The 21719-nt window shown below is 45.7% G+C and overlaps 1 protein-coding gene across 14 annotated transcripts in view; it reads right to left on the bottom strand.

Annotated features, from left to right (window-relative positions):
* Positions 1–21719, bottom strand: part of LOC129834874 (neogenin-like) — a 249315-nt gene that overhangs the window by 107729 nt on the left and 119867 nt on the right. For all 14 annotated transcript variants that reach the window (XM_055900212.1, XM_055900218.1, XM_055900213.1 and 11 more), the window contains exons 3-4: positions 17166–17441; positions 13647–13797 (exon numbers count right to left, since the gene is read on the bottom strand). In XM_055900212.1, coding sequence (XP_055756187.1) covers positions 13647–13797; positions 17166–17441 — 427 coding nt within the window. The remainder of the gene's footprint in view (positions 1–13646; positions 13798–17165; positions 17442–21719) is intronic.

Here is a 21719-nt window from a genome sequence, read left to right as displayed (position 1 = left end):
TATTGGATGTTCTTATAGGCACTTTAGTATTGCCAGTGTAACAGTATAGCTTCCATCCCTCTCCTCGCTCCTACCTGGGCTCGAGCCAAAACACATCGACAACAGCCACCCTCGAAGCAGCATTACCCATGCAGAGCAAGGGGAACAACTACCCCAAGTCTCAGAGCGAGTGACGTTTGAAACGCTATTAGCGCGCACCCCGCTAACTAGCTAGCCATTTTCACATCGGTTACACCAGCCTAATCTTGGGAGTTCATAGGCTTGAAGTCATAAACAGCGCAATAGCTGCTGGCAAACGCACGAAAGTGCTGTTTGAATGAATGCTTACGAGCCTGCTGCTGCCTACCATCGCTCAGTCAGACTGCTCTATCAAATCATAGATTTAATTATAACACACAGAAATACGAGCCTTTGGTCATTAAAATGGTCGAATACGGAAACTATCATTTCGAAAACAAAACATTTATTCTTTCAGTGAAATACGGAACCGTTCCGCATTTTATCTAACGGATGGCATCCCTAAGTCTAATAAGAAATTCATGTTAGCAGGCAATATTAACTAAATATGCAGATTTAAAAATATATACTTGTGTATTGATTTTAAAAGAAAGGCATTGATGTTTATGGTTAGGTACATTGGTGCAACGACAATGCTTACTTCGCAAATGCGCTTGTTAAATCACCACCGTTTGTCGAAGTAGGCACATCGATTATATGCAACGCAGGACACGCTAGATAAACTAGTAATATCATCAACCATGTGTAGTTAACTAGTGATTATGTTAACTTCTCTAGGATAGGGGGCAGCATTTTCACGTTTGGATGAAAAGCATACCCAAATTCAACTGCCAGCTACTCATCCCCAGGAGATAAGATATGCATATTATTAGTAGATTTGGATAGAAAACACGCTGAAGTTTCTAAAACTGTTTGAATCATGTATGTGAGTATAAGAGAACTTATTTAGCAGGCGAAACCCCGAGGACAAACCATTCAGATCTTTTTTTTTTTTTTTTTTGGTCACTCTTTTCAATGGGTTTTCATTGGGAATCCAGATTTTTAAGGGACCTTCTTGCAGTTCCTACCGCTTCCACTGGATGTCAACAGTCTTTAGAAATTGGTTGAGGTTTTTTCCTTTGTGTAATGAAGAAGTACGGCCATCTCGAACGAGGGTAACTTGAAGTGTACTGTTTGTTAGAGGGGCGTGACCAGAAAGCTAGCTACAGTTTGTTTTAATCCCGCATTGAACACAGATCATCCCGTCTTCAATTTTATCGATTATTTACGTAAAAAAATACCTAAAGTTGTATTACAAAAGTAGTTTGAAATGTTTTGGCAAAGTTTACAGGTAACCTTTGAGATATTTTGTAATCACGTTGCACAAGTTGGAACCGGTGTTTTTCTGGATCAAACGCGCCAAATAAATGGAAATTTGGATATATATCGACGGAATTAATCGAACAAAAGGACCATTTGTGATGTTTATGGGACATATTGGAGTGCCAACAACAGAAGCTCGTCAAAGGCATGAATTATATTTTTATTTCTGCGCTTTGTGTCGCGCCTGCAGGGTTGAAATATGCTTCTCTCTTTGTTAACTATGGTGCTATCCTCAGATAATAGCATCGTTTGCTTTCGCCGAAAAGCCTATTTGAATTCAGACATGTTGGCTGGATTCACAACCAGTGTAGCTTTAATTTGGTATCTTTCATGTGTGATTTAATGAAAGTTAGATTTTTATAGTAATTTATTTGAATTTGGCGCTCTGCATTTTCTCTGGCTTTGACCAAGTGAGACAGTAGCGTCCCGCCTAAACTCCGATTTTTGGATATAAATATGAACTTCACCGAACAAAACAAACATGTATTGTGTAACATTAAGTCCTATGAGTGTCATCTGAAGAAGATCATCAAAGGTTAGTGATTCATTTTATCTCTATTTCTGCTTTTTGTTACTCCTCTCTTTGGCTGAAAAAAATGGCAGTTTTTTTCTGTGACTTAGCTCTGACCTAACATAATCGTTTGGTGTGCTTTCGTCTTAAAACCTTTTTGAAATCGGACACTGTGGCTGGATTTACAACAAGTGTATCTTTAAAATGGTGTAAAATACTTGTATGTTTGAGGAATTTAAATTATGGGATTTCTGTTGTTTTCAATTTGGCGCCCTGCAGTTTCACTGGCTGTTGACGAGGTGAGACGCTACCGTCCCACATACCCTAGAGATTGATTGTTTTTCATAAGATAAGTTTAATGCTAGCTAGCAACTTACCTTGGCTTCTTTCTGCCCTTGCGTAACAGCCTGCCACGCATGCTCCTTGTGGAGTGCAATATAAGGCAGGTGGTTAGAGAGTTGGACTAGTAACCGGAAGATTGCAAAAACAAATCCCTGAGCTGACAAGGTAAAAATGTGTTGTTCTGCCCCTGAACAAGGTAAAAATGTGTTGTTCTGCCCCTGAACAAGGCAGTTAACCCACCGTTCCTAGGCCGTCATTGAAAATAAGAATGTGTTCTTAACTGACTTAAAGTTAAATAAAGGTGTAAAAAAATATATAGATTACCGATTGTTATGAAAACTTGAAATCGTCCCTAATTAATCAACCATTACGATTAATTGGTCGACCTCTAGTGGCTACATAACATATGGATGTACAGCTGGGTCGTTAGGTGGCTACATAACACATGGATGTACAGCTGGGTCATCAGGTGGTGAGGATTTGGAGTAGACTGAGGAGGAGCGTAGGCCAACAACCAAGTAAGCCACTCCGAAGGCAAGAGACTTTCACCCACACTGCAGCGGAATATTCTTTTTTTACCCTCCAATTTCGTGGTATCCAATTGGTAGTTAGTCTTGTCTCATCGCTGCAACTCCCATACGAACTCGGGAGAGGCGAAGGTCGAGAGTCATGCATCCTTCGAAACAACCCAGCCAAGCCGTACTGCTTCTTGACACAACGCCCACTTAACCCGGAAGCCAGCCGTGCCAAAGTGTCAGAGGAAACACCGTACACCTGGCGACCGTGTCAGCGTGCACTGCGCCCAGCCCGCCACAGGAGTCGCTAGTGCGCGATGGGACAAGGACATCCCTGCTGGACAAACCCTCCCCTAACCCGGACGACGCTGGGCCAATAGGGCGCCACCCCATGGGTCTCCATGGGAGAGGAACCTAGGACTATAGCCCAGGTTCCAATATCTGTCCAGGCTTCCCAGCGAGCCCAGGTTCCAATATCTGTTCTCTGTCCAGGCTCCCAGCGAGCCCAGGTTCCAATATCTGTTCTCTGTCCAGGCTCCCAGCGAGCCCAGGTTCCAATATCTGTTCTCTGTCCAGGCTCCCAGCGAGCCCAGGTTCAATATCTGTTCTCTGTCCAGGCTCCCAGCGAGCCCAGGTTCCAATATCTGTTCTCTGTCCAGGCTCCCAGCGCGCCCAGGTTCAAATATCTGTTCTCTGTCCAGGCTCCCAGCGAGCCCAGGTTCCAATATCTGTTCTCTGTCCAGGCTCCCAGCGCGCCCAGGTTCAAATATCTGTTCTCTGTCCAGGCTCCCAGCGCGCCCAGGTTCCAATATCTGTTCTCTGTCCAGGCTCCCAGTGAGCCCAGGTTCAATATGAGAACAACACTTTGAATATGAGTTGTGACTCCAGCGCTGTGCCTCTGCATCTGAAGCTGGGAGAGGTCACACACACACGTGCTGAGCTCATCTCTCTCATTTTTGATAGAGCTGTCGGTCTCTAGAAACGGAAGTGGAATATCCGGTGCTGCACTGGCCATTGGTTGGCCGGCCCTGGTCACACTGTCTAAACAGGACCAGAGGGGAATCGTAACAGTCATAACAAAACATTCATTATTAAATGGGCAGGAGTGAGTCGTTCAAGCTGAACTTTTTTTTTTTTTATGTCTCACCCTCTCGCTTTCATTTTTTTTTAGACCAAATTTTTCTTTAGTTTGCCATCTTTCTGAAGGTATTTCAAGGTACAGGTATAACATTACAAATCATATTCATTCACATATTCATACATTCAGAATATTTGCATGACATATTTCCTCCAATACTGTTGGGCTGCCACTCGAAAGAAGAAACTAAAATTAGCAGAGAAATGCAACAAAGACAAACGGCTTCAACAGTTTAGTAATGTTCTGTATGCAAGGAAAACAAACCAGACCCCCCCTCCCCAACCCACCCAACCTCCTCAGTCCCCATTCACCCGCCCGCATCCTCCCTCCCTCCCCACCAGAAAACCATGTTTCCCATCCCTTCCCACCCTGCATAGCCACCCCCCCGCCACCCGACCTGAAGAAAGCATGCCTAGCACTCCCATCCATCCCCTGAGACTCACCTTACATTTCCCCAGAGGCAGTAGGGATGACAACACATTATATTGATGGTGTGTGAATTGAACCATATTGCTATCCTGTCTGAGTAATCTAAATGTAAGAAGTACTTTTGGGTGTCAGGGAAAATGTATGGAAGTAAAAAGCACATATTTTCATAAGTAAAAGTATAAGTTGTCAAAAATATAAATAGTAAAGTACAGATACCCCCAAAAACTACTTAAGTAATACTTCTCTCTCCCGTCCGCCCGCTCGCCTGCCTGCTTGGCTGCGCTGCACGGTGAATGCAAACTATTGTGCAGCAGACCCAGGTGTTAGCACTCAGGGAGAAAGCAAGCTGAACCTCCCTCTTTGGCTGGGGCACAATCGGCACTGTGGTGCATTTGGAAAGAGCTTTGGGGGTGGAGGGGTGAAGAAAACATTCCGTTTCATTTGAGAGCCCCTATCGGGGTAGTAGATGGGTGCTTTCTTTATGCAAACAGATAAGGTCTGTTGATCTGCAATGGGACGCGGGGAAACTGCGAGGACAAGCCAGCTTTAGACGGCTCTGAGCTAACAGCGGTATAAGAACAGACGTAAAATAAAAATCAATGCGAAAAAGACCCAGCCTTGGCCTGGCCTCTTTTGAATGAGTCATCCATGAAAGTGTTTGTTTTTCTCCGTCTCGTAATGGAAACCCACAAGGCCCTAAGATGGAACTACTCCTGCATACCTTATTTTGATTTGCTTTTCACCAGAGCACTGCGAAGACGGTGTACCGATCTTTGGATTAGCGTATCACGATAAAGCTTGCAACCTACATATACACACACATCAGAGGTTATGAATGTTCTTCTGGCAAGGTTAGGGTATGGAGGAAGGCCCTGTATCTGTCATTGGTAACTGAGTGCAGGGTAAGGACAGTGGATGCCATGGGGGAGAGAACCATATCTGGGATGTGTAGAGACTAAACAGACAGACTGTAAAGAGTTCTCCTCAGCTCCAGTGGCAGAGAACAGCATGTCTGTTTCCTCAGCTCCAGTGGCAGAGAACAGCATGTCTGTTTCCTCAGCTCCAGTGGCAGAAAACAGCATGTCTGTTTCCTCAGCTCCAGTGGCAGAGAACAGCATGTCTGTTTCCTCAGCTCCAGTGGCAGAAAACAGCATGTCTGTCTGTTTCCTCAGCTCCAGTGGCAGAAAACAGCATGTCTGTCTGTTTCCTCAGCTCCAGTGGCAGAAAACAGCATGTCTGTCTGTTTCCTCAGCTCCAGTGGCAGAAAACAGCATGTCTGTCTGTTTCCTCAGCTCCAGTGGCAGAAAACAGCATGTCTGTCTGTTTCCTCAGCTCCAGTGGCAGAAAACAGCATGTCTGTCTGTTTCCTCAGCTCCAGTGGCAGAAAACAGCATGTCTGTCTGTTTCCTCAGCTCCAGTGGCAGAGAACAGCATGTCTGTCTGTTTCCTCAGCTCCAGTGGCAGAAAACAGCATGTCTGTCTGTTTCCTCAGCTCCAGTGGCAGAAAACAGCATGTCTGTCTGTTTCCTCAGCTCCAGTGGCAGAGAACAGCATGTCTGTCTGTTTCCTCAGCTCCAGTGGCAGAAAACAGCATGTCTGTCTGTTTCCTCAGCTCCAGTGGCAGAGAACAGCATGTCTGTCTGTTTCCTCAGCTCCAGTGGCAGAAAACAGCATGTCTGTCTGTTTCCTCAGCTCCAGTGGCAGAGAACAGCATGTCTGTCTGTTTTCCCAACTAACATGGCAGTGATGTCACTCCAAGTCTTCATTAATCATTCTAGAAACAGCCAATCCGATAACAGATACAGCCATGGAACTCTGAAAGTCTGGTAAGAATCAAGCATAGGCACTGGCCAACTGTAATAGAAACGTAAGTGACTGTAAACTTTAATCAGGGACCAAGTTCATTCAAAGAGTGTAAAATGCAAAAAATTGTTGCTAAACCGTCAATGACCTCCAATGTGTTTCATTCTGACAGTATTAATAGGACGTACAATAACATGAGCATTTATGAGTCTCTTCTCCGAGCCAAAGGACTCGAGGTGAGGGAGCCATTTTGTTTTGTGTTCCGATGACACATGATTTGTGCCTGCCCACCAACACCGCAGCAGAGCGTGACGCCACGACGGCATTTCCACGCACGCTCATTTAATAAGAGGGTTGTAAATCTGGCGTGCAGAAACGGCAAGCTAGCAAAAGGCGGGGACTCGCCGTTAATCTTGTTAATACTGACGCTGCACAAAAGAACGACCAAAAATCCCAGCCCATTAACATTGATAGGCGGCGTCTGACGGGCCCTCTCCCAGACGCCGAGGAACACTGCTGACTAACGTCTACATATTTCTACGCTGTGGCAATTTTCAGGGCCTCTTAAAAAATCATTTTTTAATAGCGCCGGCAGGGAGAGTGTAGCGATTAACCTAAAATTGGAGCGAGAACGGAGGTCTTGCAAACTAGAAATCAATCAGAGGTTGGGGAGGGCGGAGTGAGCAATAGTGCTGTAATCAGTGTACAATGAGGCTGGGCGAACTTCTAACTGGCATAAAGCAGTAGGCAACCCAGCGGCCGCCCATAACAAGCAGATGGAAATGATCATGTCTGCCTGAGCAGCTACAGTACATCTACACCAAGCCTATTCACGCATCTATTGGGGATTACTACAAGTACAGGTCATCAGGTGAACTTCCTCAGGGCTGTGTTGGCTACAGTGTGCCACTAACTTTGAGGAAAGGCGAGGAGGTCATTTCCTCTACTCTGATAGAGCGGTAACAATGCTCTTAAAATGAGAATGTCAAGCACGCAGCTACAGTGATGGGAAAAGCTTACGTGGGGAATGCATGGAGGATACAGACGACCGTATATAATAAAAAGGTACAGTGTGAGCTGGGAGGGTTCAGAGACACAGAAGCACCGAGGTCCTATTGCCGCCCCCGCCGGTAACGCCACACTCCAGTGCGGGAAGTAGGACTTCCCAAAGCCAAAGAGGGTAGAAAGTAATCCCATTACAGTCCCACTGCAAAACACATTTCCCCCGCTGAACACCATTCATACATAAGTAAATATCATAAACCCAATCCTATTGAAATGAGGGAGCCAAGACAAGGAGAAGAGACCGCTCTGAGAGGCTTGAGGTGTGATTTACATGCAGTCAACTCCGTAGCTTGCCAGTCATGCATTATTCATCCAGGTTATTGACTGCCGGGGATTCTATTAGGTGATAGCAGGATATTTGCCAGAACAAAAGCTGACGGTTGCTTTCATGATCGTTGGCCTTGCGTGTACAGAGCTGATTGACGGGCAAATTCAAAGAGTCGCTACAAACCTGGGTATTTTGTAGGAGATTCAAGACGGGGTGAGGAGAACAATTTATATTCAACACGTGACTTGCAACATACCATCTTGCTAGTGCTTAAACCAGATAAACGGAAAATCTTATGTCTTTGGTTATAGGTATTTTTTACAACGCTTCAGTGTGTGTGGGTCAGAGAATTAGGAACGAGTCTTCTTCACTTGTAAAGGAAAGGGGGATACCTAGTCAGTTGTACAACTGAATGAAGTCAACTGACATGTGTCTTCCGCATTTAAGCCAATCCCTCTGAATCTGAGGTGTGGGGGGCTGTCTTAAATCGACATCCACGTCATCGGTACCCGGGGAACAGTGGTTATATTTAACCTTTATTTAACTAGGCAAGTCAGTTAATTAAGAACAACATCTTATTTACAATGACGGCCTACCGGGGAAGAGTAGGTTAATAACTACCTTGTTCAGTGACAGAACGACAGATTTTTACCTTGTCAGCTTGGGGATTCGATCCAGCAACCTTTTGGTTATGGGCCCAACGCTCCTACCCGCTAGGCTATCTCCCACCCATAGCATCTTTTAAAAGGGTCCCCTTTCATGACTTCCTCATCCCACTGCCCTACACTAGCAGATCCACACCACCAGGGGGCTACATAGGGACACAGCCTTGCTGATGCTACTGATTTGGCCACAGAGCTAGAATGTACAGGCCACCATAGCAGAAGTAAAAGGCTGAGCATTGAGCACCATCTTTTTGCCTTTATACATTATCAGGGTAGAGACACCATGTTGTATGGTATGACCAGCTCTTGCAACAGCTACACGTTGCAAAACGTCTAACAGAGGAAATACAGAGCTGACTGCAGCAGTAATTATTATTATTGCAAATTTTTTCTGCCTCCATCCAAACCATGGCCGGCAGTTTTTACAGACGTCCTTTTTTAAACCACTCAGACAGCGCTGGCACTAACACACTGCCAGACAGTGCCAGCCGGTGTTCATACACAGACATGGCTCTTACTCAACTTCCCATTCTCCTACATTTCATTTAAATCGCTGCATTCATGCCTTCACCATGTTTCATCCTACATCAAAAGGGGGAGATGAGAGGTTATTCTATATGGTCTTTTATATGTTTACTAGCAATATCAATAGGCCCAACCTCATCCTATACTGTAGACCAATTGCTGACCAACCCTCTTCCTGGAGATCTACTGTCCTGTTGGTTTTCAGTCGAACCCTCTTCCTGGAGATCTACTGTCCCTGTAGGTTTTCAGTCCAACCCTCTTCCTGGAGATCTACTGTCCTGTAGGTTTTCAGTCCAACCCTCTTCCTGGAGATCTACTGTCCCTGTAGGTTTTCAGTCCAACCCTCTTCCTGGAGATCTACTGTCCCTGTAGGTTTTCAGTCCAACCCTCTTCCTGGAGATCTACTGTCCCTGTAGGTTTTCAGTCCAACCCTAATTTAGCTAGTTAAGGTCTTGTTGAGCAGTTAATTAGTTGACTCAGGTGTATTAAATTAGGGTTGGACTGAAAACCTACAGGGACAGTAGATCTCCAGGAAGAGGGTTGGACTGAAAACCTACAGGGACAGTAGATCTCCAGGAAGAGGGTTGGACTGAAAACCTACAGGGACAGTAGATCTCCAGGAAGAGGGTTGGACTGAAAACCTACAGGGACAGTAGATCTCCAGGAAGAGGGTTGGACTGAAAACCTACAGGGACAGTAGATCTCCAGGAAGAGGGTTGGACTGAAAACCTACAGGACAGTAGATCTCCAGGAAGAGGGTTGGACTGAAAACCCACAGGACAGTAGAGCACCAGGAAGAGGGCTGGGTAGCCCTGCTGTAGACTATAGACCAGGGATGGGCAACTATGATTAGGGGGGGGATTGTCACAAAACATCTGAACTCATCATGAGGGGCCGCAGTGGTTTGGGTCTACGGACCCACATGTGCACCCCCCCCCCCCTCCCTAAAATTGAGATCAAAACATTTTGCCTACCCTTCTCTTGACAGCAGAGATAAACATAGATATTGTTTAAGAGTATTATTTTTGCAATTCTACCCATTATGCCATAAGGTGGAGAGAAATGTTAAGATATTATTATTATTTTTTTGCATTTTCCAATTAAAACAAAAATGGAAAGATATTAGACAATATAACAAAGTGACAATAGCCTTACAAGACAGACGTGTGTACATAAATGTTTTTTTAGTTTTTTTAATATACACACACACACAATAAAAGAAAGTCAAAATCAAAAAATAATGAGACATTGGATCATATGGTCATCTGCCGTAAGCTACATGTTATACATTAAGTGTGAAACATTACGCCAAGGTTACATAGAGATGCAATCAATATGCTGTGAGATTCTCCATATAGTCAATAAAATGTCTAACTTATTCCTCAAGCAGTAAGTGATTTTCTCCAGTGGGATACAACTATTAACTTCTGATAGCCACATTGCAATTGGCAGGGAGGAATCCCATTTCCATTTCTAGGCAATACATTTCTTGGCAATCGCTAGCAATATTTCTGTTAGCTTTATAGTTTGGCTTTGCCTAAGATTGGAGTTAGTAAAGTTACCCAGCAGACAGACCTCCAGGTTTAAAGGGAATGCAACCCCATGAATTGAGAATATTGTATCTCAAACCCGCTGCCAGAAACCGTGTAGTTTTGAACACTGCCAAGTGGAATGGAGGAATGTTCCTTCATCTGAGCATCTAAAACATAGGAGGAGATATCAGGGTTGAACTTGTGCAATCTAGACGGGGTGATATTGAGCTGATGGAGGAAATTAACCTGGATAACTGTTTAGAATTTGAATATGATATCTGAGTGAGACGGACTAACAAAATCAATGGGGGAGCCACGACCGTTAGTTTGACCATGATTACTAAGTTTAGATGGGTAAATTATTCTAGCAGCAGTCTATCAAAAGAATGTCAGCTGACATGAGCTAAAGGAGTGACTATCAGTGACCGACATAAGAAACTGCTGATGCACAACCAAATTTAAAAATTGCACCTTGAGTATAAAATTAAAAAGCCTTCAAAAGGGGGTTGCCCATTCCTGCTGCAGACAATTGTTTGATTGGTCGATGGCATGACAATGAATGAATGTCAGAAGAGTTGGCTATGCAGATAGAATATGGAACTACGACGTCTGTCCTGAGAGACGTATAACGAGAGTAGGGCTTCTGAACCTCAGTCACACTAACGACTACTACCAATGTGTTGAACAGTCACTGTCGAGTAGAATGAATCTCCAGATCTCTCTAAGAAACAGACTAGCCAGAGGAGTTCCTGTAGAGGCGACCCTGTAGAGAAACTGTACACCCCTCTCCCTCCAACTCTCCATATTAAAACATATTCTCTCTGACTCATCCTATCAACAGGGTATTTTACCATGCCAGAGATGCTACCGCAGCGAGACATCAACCACCTTCGAGTGTCAGCGCCAGAGCTTTAACATAAATCAACTTTGTCCTCTTACCGAGTCATCGCCATCTCTACACATCTCCATAAACTTCCTGTCGTGGGAGATACGGGATTCACAGTCTACTTCAACAGCTCTGATTGCGATACGGTTCCATACAGTCAACCAATTATGAGGCTCCGTACGGATTCCCTCCTCTTTTCCTCCCTCCGTTCCAATTATTACAAAGTGACAGTGCTTCTCTTCCTCTGAAGTCTGCCTGGGAGGGAAGGGACGCGCTGAAGGAGAAACAAGATCAGATCTCCACTCTGCCAGCAGTTGCTTAATTGTCAATCCTGTGTTACAATGTTAGAATGGCCTAACTCAATGTATTCATCACACGGCTGTGCGTGTTCCTGGGTAAAGTGGCCTGGGTAAGAAGGGAGGACCTCCCTTTTGTTCAGCACACGCTCTAATTAACAATGTAAGCACCCCCTCAACCCTCCCATCCCAGAGTACCACAGGGATATTTGGTATGTGGACAATGAAGAACATATATTGTAATGAATATTTAACCTAATAACTCTCCTATTATCAGTCTGCCACCCTCAGCTGTGGTTTTCAAAAATGACACACTGCATCCAAGACCAATATACCAAGATAGTGAGATAGTCAACTCTACCGGGACTGAGACAGAAGCTGATATGAAAGTGTCTGACACACTGTTGAAGATGTTCTCTTGTTAGAAGGAGACAATGTCCTTTTCAAGCTGAACTTCAGAAGGGATGTGTTAAATGTGCGAGACAACGTTCTTAACCAAAATAATGAGCCCTCATCTCTCATCTCTTGTTTCTTAGCCTGTCCCCTTCACTTACATACTTATTACCGGAAGGGACAAACTGAAAACACGGCTGTGTGGTAACCAGGTAAAACCCATACAAACCAAGGCAGGAACTTTGGAATTGACCAGAACTCGACCCTGTGTGTGTCAGTGTGCGTGTGTGTGTAGAGTCCTGTTTGTGTGTGTGTATAGAGACTGTGCAAAAATGAAAATGAATACAAGGGTCAACTCAGATAGCCCGTGTAGCCACTCTGTTAGCTATTCTGTCCACACAGCTCTCCCGGGGGTTTGGCTTGGGCCACAGCTCTCCTAGGGGATTGGCTTGATCCACAGCTCTCCCAGGGGATTGGCTTGAGCCACAGCTCTCCCAGGGGATTGGCTTGAGCCACAGCTCTCCCAGGGGATTGGCTTGAGCCACAGCTCTCCCAGGGGATTGGCTTGAGCCACAGCTCTCCCAGGGGATTGGCTTGAGCCACAGCTCTCCCAGGGGATTGGCTTGAGCCACAGCTCTCCTAAAGTCATGGCTTGAGCCACAGCTCTCCTAAAGTCATGGCTTGAGCCACAGCTCTCCCAGGGGATTGGCTTGAGCCACAGCTCTCCCAGGGGATTGGCTTGAGCCACAGCTCTCCTAGGGTCATGGCTTGAGCCACAGCTCTCCTAGGGTCATGGCTTGAGCCACAGCTATCCTAGGGTCATGGCTTGAGCCACAGCTATCCTAGGGTCATGGCTTGAGCCACAGCTATCCTAGGGTCATGGCTTGAGCCACAGCTATCCTAGGGTCATGGCTTGAGCCACAGCTATCCTGGGGTTTGGTTTGAGCCACAGCTATCCTAGGGTCATGGCTTGAGCCACAGCTATCCTAGGGTCATGGCTTGAGTCACAGCTATCCTAGGGTCATGGCTTGAGCCACAGCTATCCTAGGGTCATGGCTTGAGCCACAGCTATACTAGGGTCATGGCTTGAGCCACAGCTATCCTAGGGTCATGGCTTGAGCCACAGCTATCCTAGGGTCATGGCTTGAGCCACAGCTCTCCCAGGGGTTTGGCTTGAGCCACAGCTATCCTAGGGTCATGGCTTGAGCCACAGCTATCCTAGGGTCATGGCTTGAGCCACAGCTATCCTAGGGTCATGGCTTGAGCCACAGCTATCCTAGGGTCATGGCTTGAGCCACAGTTATCCTAGGGTCATGGCTTGAGCCACAGCTCTCCCAGGGGTTTGGCTTGATCCACAGCTCTCCCAGGGGAGGGCTAAGAGTGTGACACTCTCCCGGGGTTTTAATTTGTGAACTCCCTGACACGGCTGGCAGCCCCGTCCTTGTTGTCTCCCTGCTGAAGTGGCAGTCAGACACTCAGGCCCAGTGGCGTTAACACCTCGGGGAACAGGCGCCAGCTCTTTAAGTGTTTGCACTTTGGGCACAAGGCACAAAGGAAGCTGGTACTGCTATAGGAGTGTGACTAGGAACGTCTGAGGGCTAGAGGAACACAGTCACAATACCTTACGGACATGTTTAATGACCACAGCAATCATCAAAATGATTCAAACACTACAAATGAACACACAACACTTGATTTCTGTGCTAATATGGATGGATATAAACAAAGTAACTTATGGCAATGAGGAGATGAAAAAAGTATTTCCAGTTGAACAGCCATTTGAGGTCATTTACAGCCATTTGAGATGTTTGATTTATACTGTTGAGTTGTAAGAAATGGGCTCAAGAAATACACATTTAAAATTCCCTCTAAAAATAGGGCTTTAGCGTCCAACTCACCTCTCCTCGACAAGCTTGTCTCCCACCATCCATCGGACGTAGGGCGCTGGGTAACCCGTCACCACACACGGCAGCAGCAAACTGGCCCCCACCACTTTGGTCACAGGAAGTGGCTCTACCAGGAACTCCAGTTCTCTCTCCTCTCCGGTTTCTGTCCAAACAAAGAGCAGGGTCGACCTCTGGTTAACGTGTGTCATCATTCCTCACTTCAAAAGACTCCCATCCTGAGATCTGATCAGTAAAATGACCAACACCTCTGAAGACCACTCAGGTCGCCCAACTGGCTGAACTGCTTTGCCCAAAGTTAACCCCTTGAGATGGCGAAAAGACAGTGACCCTGAAGGTGTGATTAACCTCTTAATTATTTTAAGACCTTTTCAGGCTTGGGGGGGTCAATTTCAGTCAATTCAAGAAATTAGTTGAAATTCCCTTCAAAGAATTGAAAACAATTGCATGAATTTTCGATGAGGATTTTTGAAGTTAACTCAATTGAAATGGAACGGACCCCCAAACTGTCCCCCCCCCCCCCCCCCATTGTTCTCTCAGTCAACTGTTTCAGTCCATGTATGGTACCACCAAAGAACTCCTGAAACGCCGTGTTGCTTCTATGATGCAAAACATCTTGTGTGTATGTGTGCTTGTGGCAGTGTGTTTTGAATACACTCTCAGCCTCGGCCACACATACTGAGAGACATAGAAAAATACACCAGCTGGGACGCGTTGAAGTCTGATTTACCACCTCTAATATCTTCTCTGCGCTGCCTGACAGACCCCAGCCCTGAACAACTCCACTAAATAAAAGTTCTGGCGGTTGAAGCTGTGACAATGGAATTCAGCCCCCTTTGAGTAGAGATTGAGTTACAGTTCCCTCTGATAAGCCCACTGGGGGCTCTCTCTCCGTATAAGCGTGCATCTCTCAATTCAAAGGGCTGGAATAAACTAAAGGGGAATAAACAAAAAATGAACCGTAAACATTACACTCACAGAAGTTCCAAAATAATAAAGACATTACAAATGTCATATGTATATATACAGTGTTGTAACGGTGTACAAATGGTTAAAGTACAAAAGGGAAAATAAATAAGGGTTGTATTTACAACAGTGTTTGTTCTTCACTGGTTGACCTTTTGTGCTCCCGAGTGGCGCAGTGGTCTAAGATACTGCATCACAATGCAATAGGAGTCACTGAAGTACCTGGTTCAAATCCAGGCTGCATCACATCCAGACGTGATTGGAAGTCCCATAGGGTGGAGCACAATTGGCCCAACGTCATCCGGGTTTTGCTGGGGTAGGCCCAGGGGATTGGCCGATATTGTAAATAAGAATTTGTCCTTAACTGACTTGCCTAGTTAAATAAAAACATTTAATAAAAATCTTGTGTCAACAGGTCACAAATCTTGCTGCTGTGATGGCACACTGTGGTATTTCACCCGGGAGGGTATCAAAATCGGGTTTGTTTTCGAATTCTTTGTGAATCTGTGTAATCTGAGGGAAATATGTGTCTCTAATATGGTCATACATTGGGCAGGAGGTTAGGAAGTGGAGCTCAGTTTCCACCTCATTTTGTGGGCAGTGAGCACATAGCCAGGTCTGCCTACGGCGGCCTTTCTCAATAGCAAGGCTATGCTCACTGAGTCTGTACATAGTCAAAGCTTTCCTTATTACGTTTGGGTCAGTCACAGTGGTCATGTATTCTGCCACTGTGTACTCTCTGTTTAGGGCCAAATAGCATCTAGTTTGCCCTGTTTTTTTGTTACTTCTTTCCAATGTGTCAAGTAATTATCTTTTTGTTTTCTCATGATTTGGTTGGGTCTAATTGTGTTGCTGTCCTGGGGCTCTGTGGGGTGTGTTTGTGAACAGAGCCCCAGGACCAGCTTGCTTAGGCAAATTTTCTCCAGGTTCATCTCTCTGTAGGTGATGGCTTTGTTATGGAAGGTTTGGGAATCGCTTCCTTTTAGGTGGTTGTAGAATTTAACGTCTCTTCTCTGGATTTTGATAATTAGCGGGTATCGGCCTAATTCTGCTCTACATGCATTATTTAGTGTTCTACGTTGTACACAGAGGATAGTCTCTCTCCATGAGGCCGGGTCAAATGTGTTCATGCTGGAGGTAAATTACTTGAGTGGAGGAGTGGTACACCATGTACAAGTCTCTCAGTGTGTTCAACTGGCAGTAATGTCTGACCACGAGGGGTCTGCTCCGAGTATCGGCCAACAGTAGTCTACAGCCATAGCAGCGGGAAGTAGTTTCGGCGTGGGGGGGGTGCTGCGAGCTGAAGATGTCTAGAATCGGGGCGCTAATACAGGACTAGTAAAGGTCCACTGCACTAATTCTGTGACATTTTTTTGTTTGTTGAAAAAACTAAATGTATTTGAGTGTTTACCAGCATTTGTAACTTGAGTCTGATAACAGTTAATATGATAATACTTGTGGAATATAGAAATACTTGCTTGATACGTTTTCCAGTTTCTTGAAATACTTTGCGAATCCAACTTATTTCTATGTGAAAACTGAAACGGTCGATTCCTTCCTTTTCCATGTTAGCAGATGCTCTTATCCACAGCAACTAACAGTAAGCACATACATTTTTATACTTTTTGGTACTGATCCCCTGTGGGAATCCAACCCACAACCATAGCATTGCAAGCACCATGCCGTACCAGATGAGCCACATCACATCTCATCACAAACCACCTGATGTCTCTAAGTACTCAATTACTGTAGTGTACATTGTTTTTCTTCATGGTGATAGAAAGTCTACAGGTACAAACCTAGATGACCTGCCTATATACAACACAGTAATGTACATTAAGTGGTTTGTAAGGATGGTAAATTAATACTGCACAAAAAGTGGTTATTTTCCATGTTATTTGATCAAGAAAAATATCTAATTTGATATGGATGTTTTGTGTCTTTGCCCAGAACTTTGAACCTTTTGATGTAAACGTTTGAGGACAGGGTTTTGTTCTTTCTGGATTCCATTAGAATGACAACAGCAAAGAAAGGAACAGGGCAACAACTCTTACAATTCCAACAATTGAATGCTGTAAATACTGTTATTAATTCTAAACTGGGTGGTTAGAACTCTGAATGCTGATTGGCTGAATGCCGTGGTATATCAGATCGTATACAATGATTGTTTTTTTTTAACTTTGGTAACCAGTTTATAATAGCAATAATGCACCTTGGGGGTTTGTGGTATATGGCCAATATACCATGGCTAATGGCTGTATCCAGGCACTCCACGTTGCGTCTTGCATAAGAACAGCCCTTAGCCGTGGAATATTGGCCACATACCACATCCCCTCAGGCCTTATTGCTTAATTATACAACTACTGTACCTTTTCTTTCCTCTGCCAAAGCAGAGATGCTGAAGAAAGGTTATTGCACGCACTACAGACATCTAGATCGGTCCTTGTTATATTGTATCTATAGTATTACCTGGCATTACGTAGAGCTATATAGTATCTATAGTATTACCTGGCATTACGTAGAGCTATATAGTATCTATAGTATTACCTGGCAGTATTGTGAGCTGGGCCTCTTCACTGGTCTTGGCGGGCCCAGCGTTCTCCACCATGCAGCGGTAGAGCCCAGCGTCGGCCTCCGACGCGTTGCTCACCACCAGGGCTCCGTTGGGTAGCTGCACCAGCCTAGAGCTCAGCTCCAGGGGCTCACGCTCACGCTCCCACCGGGCTAAAGGTACCAGGTCTGGGTTGACGTCGCACGCCAGAACCTGGCTGTCTCCCAGGCGTATGCTGGCTGCTGCCGGCTGGCTGGAGAACCGGGGCATACCTGGGGAGGAAGAGGGAGGAAGGTTGGTGTTAAAAGTTCATGTTTTTCATTTCTGTTCTGCTGTTGCTTTGATGACACATAAGCATGTTTGAGTTGAGAGGAGAGCAAAAGAGGAGGAGAGCGAGAGAGGAGAGCACGAGGAGACAGATCAAAAGAGGCTTGAGTCCTGCCAGTATGCTACTGCCTACAGCTACACAGCTGTACAACCAGTTTCATGTGTTTCATCAGGAAATATGCCTACGTATCTGTTTACGAGTGGGCCTGATCTCAAATCGGCCCTTGTGATTTGCAATTATTACCTAACAGTGGGACAGAAATCAATTTTTCCAAATCCGATCCATTCCTAATCCATCTGTAAGAGGTAATAACCCCAGCCTGAACTTCCCCTGGCTGTGATCCACGTTGGTGTAAAGTAATGCGTCTATCCTCCATGACAGAACGCTCCAGAACCCAGGGAGGCTAATTTGCTGTAGTGAGAAAAGATTTCGCAACACTAATTAAAAAGCTGAATCCACAGGCTGTTTGTGTTCCTCTCCCTACTTTCATCTGTGATAATTATTTCCTGCGTTTAAAGCCATTGATCTGAAACCTCGGTCTATGCCGAGCGGTGTATGTCGAGAAACGACAAGGCGACAACATTTCATTTTGAAAGAAAGCCTGACCGAAATGGAAACACGGTGCAAGTATACTATAATATAGAAGTTAGACAATCTGGTCTTCAAAAGCATTGGGCCACTTCACTCACACACACACACACAAAAAATGGGGGAAGAATTCAATGTGAGGCCTGTTAATGTGATGGTGGTCTGTGTGAATGTTTTGGTTGGCCGGGCTGTTTCCCTGGCGATGCGGAGTCAGTGGTTGTTGTTTGTTCTGGCTCGGTTGAAGCTGTGTGTCCGCAGACAGGAAGAAGTGTTGAGGCTGTGTGTGTGCGTGCGTGTGTGTGCGCGTGTGTGTCACTACAGGCTTTGGGCTCCCCTCTCAGGGGGTTGGGGTGAGGGTGGTGAGGGAGGTGAGAGAGTGACAGCTCTGGAATATATCCCACTTCAGAGAAGGCTGAGAGCTGAGACCCCCGTCTACCGCTGAGACCCCGTCTCCACTCAGCACCACATCTCTTCTAACTGTTGGTGTGTGGGAGATGCAGCAGCAACAAACACCTCCATAGTGGTGTCGTCATACACACAACAGCCTGGTTTCTATGCTCTCTGTAATACTGTATAAGACAGACAAAGTCAAACACTGCAGATTTCTCCACTACACATTCACTCTCACAGAAAGAGTTCACATAAAACCTCAAAGGCCTCTGAGTTGATGTGGTTGCAGTGACAGAGAATCCGTCCTATATGTCTGCCTCTCGGGTAGATTCTGATCTGTAAATGCAGCACTGTGTTAGGTACAGGACATGATACGTCAAAGACAACCTTGAAAACAATGCCCGAAAGGTGATCTGCCTCCAGATGTGGGATGCATATAGCCTGGCATATACATGGCCGCCCCAGGCCTCACAGCTGCCTGACGACCCCAGGGACGTCATTAAATAGCTATGTTGGAAAATAGGGAGGAAACTGGGGTTAGTTAGGACTGAACGTCAACAGAGGGAGGGAAAGAACAGTACCTGTACTATATTGTCCATTTAATGGAAACGAAAGGAGACACTATCACAATACCCAACCTCACACATAGGTGGGAGTGTACCTTCTCTACCAGCCTGGCTGGTTGGATGACTGGCTGGCTGCCTGGATGACCAGTGCCCTGAGCACCATCTCCATGCTCTTCACTTTGTATTTAGGCCCTGGAGCTACAGTGATGGCCTCCCTTTCCTGTTGCCACAGTGATGGCCTCCCTTTCCTGTTGCCACAGTGATGGCCTCCCTTTCCTGTTGCCACAGTGATGGCCTCCCTTTCCTGTTGCCACAGTGATGGCCTCCCTTTCCTGTTGCCACAGTGATGGCCTCCCTTTCCTGTTGCCACAGTGATGGCCTCCCTTTCCTGTTGCCACAGTGATGGCCTCCCTTTCCTGTTGCCACAGTGATGGCCTCCCTTTCCTGTTGCCACAGTGATGGCCTCCCTTTCCTGTTGCCACAGTGATGGCCTCCCTTTCCTGTTGCCACAGTGATGGCCTCCCTTTCCTGTTGCCACAGTGATGGCCTCCCTTTCCTGTTGCCACAGTGATGGCCTCCCTTTCCTGTTGCCACAGTGATGGCCTCCCTTTCCTGTTGCCACAGTGATGGCCTCCCTTTCCTGTTGCCACAGTGATGGCCTCCCTTTCCTGTTGCCACAGTGATGGCCTCCCTTTCCTGTTGCCACATCAGATCTACAGTGGACCGGAGGTGAGTTCATCAATTTGTGGTTGTGTGTGTGTGTGTGTGTGTGTGTGTGTGTGTGTGTGTGTGTGTGTGTGTGTGTGTGTGTGTGTGTGTGTGTGTGTGTGTGTGTGTGTGTGTGTGTGTGTGTGTGTGTGTGTGTGTGTGTGTGTGTGTGTGTGTGAGAGATAGAAGGGAGATTCTAAAGCTAACACTAAATTAATCCCAATTCTCCCATTTAATCGACAGGGTGGCTCCTCATTTTCCAGCCGCCTGCCAGGCGGTATCTATCACGAGGCGCTGCTGCGCCGACGATCTTTACTCTTATTAACACTGAGTGATGAGATAGGCCCATATCAACTCAGAGCAATAGAGAGTTTTAAGTGTTTGATATGCAGTGCAAATGCAGGGCAGCTTCCCCGTTATCGTCGGTCTGTAGGACTATCTGTGGTGTACAGAGCTGCAATTAAAATAACCTGTTCCACTCAGAATGCAAACGACATACTTAACGAATGTCATTTTTGGAGCTCAAGTCAAACTACCGGGGAAGATGACGAAGAAATCTGCTTAATCTTGCATCATTCACTGATCTAAAAACCTACATTACCTGCATTTGTTGGTAGTAAAAGTAATCATCATTCTGGAGATTAGTGAAACAGCACAATGTCTGGTTTAAGGACGATACCCGTGAAAAGACAGAGGATCTCCCCACCTCTGAGCAAACTGAGCATCACACAATGTGGCTCCTACCATTTTAATTAAAAGCAGGTCTAGAATCAGTAAAGAGAGCTTAACGGAATATGCAAAAGGCTTTAGGGATTCCGTATACTCGATTCAACAGAATTAGGAATTTTAGAAGCACACAGACAGAAAAGCTTTAGGGATCTCTCCAACGAAATTCAACAGAATTAGTCTCTTTACGGCAGAAAATAGCTGGCGTTCTCCTTTTGACCAGGAGACATTCCTGGAGAGTTAGTCATGCCTGTTTTTCCAGGCCCGTTAAGATCAAGTTTCTTTCCCGAATTGAGGGGGGGGGGGGGGGGGGGTTGGAATTGCCCACGGTTTGTAAGTTTGTACCTCATACACGGCTATTGAGTTTCAGCAGGACTGGTTTTCTACCTGGTGTTCTATCCTTCTCCCTGTCCGGTCCTGTCAATGCCAATCATCCAAGAGCAATAGCTGGCCCGTGTTTGTAACAGTGGTGTGGACGGGGCAGGGAGAGAAATGCCCGAGGCGCTGGAACACAGATGAACATTTAGGGAGAGTCAGTTCCTTTATAATTCACCTTAAAATAAAAAATAAAACAAACAAGTTTTTACAGGAAACGTGCCATTGAAATCAAGACCCCTAATGTAGCCTCGTTTAAGTGACTTGTGACAAACGTATTGGTGCTACCACCCCATAGCATGCCCCTTCTCTCAGGTACACTCTCACACACTGGCTGAAAACACCAACAGAACAATCACATTCTTATTGGCCGGACGCTTGATCAATTCCACGGGGCATACAGAGCCCGCCGTTTCAGCGCATCAAGCCGTGATTTGATAGGATGACCCTGGTCACTGTGGGGGATATTGTCAACACCCTACCCAATATGCCTACCCAACGCAGCATCATTCACAAAATGTTGATAATGCGGATAATATGCCATGTGTGGGCTATGGTGTGTGTCGTGTCACGTGTAAATTTGTACATACTGCAGGGATATTTGCCTTGGTATTTAAAATCGCATCTAGGCATCCATAGCCTATTGTTTCTTTAATTCTATGGTCCGTAGCCAATCCCAGCCATGCTCCCTTGAGGCCATACTGCAGTATAAGAGGTCATTAATTCACTTATTCAAGGTTTTAGAACATCGCTGAGAATTTTCAATCAGGTTCACAATCATTCCTCTGTTACAATGACTCAGCCAGTCTCTCAACGGTGAGTTCTTTAAAGGCCCGAAGATTAAAGGCCCGACTGATTCACACAATCAC

Source organism: Salvelinus fontinalis, chromosome 35 (genome assembly GCF_029448725.1).
Source record: "Salvelinus fontinalis isolate EN_2023a chromosome 35, ASM2944872v1, whole genome shotgun sequence".
In the NCBI taxonomy this organism is placed as follows: Eukaryota; Metazoa; Chordata; class Actinopteri; order Salmoniformes; family Salmonidae; genus Salvelinus; species Salvelinus fontinalis.
Note: the sequence above shows the minus strand (reverse complement) of the source record. Positions and strands in the feature narration are given on the sequence as shown.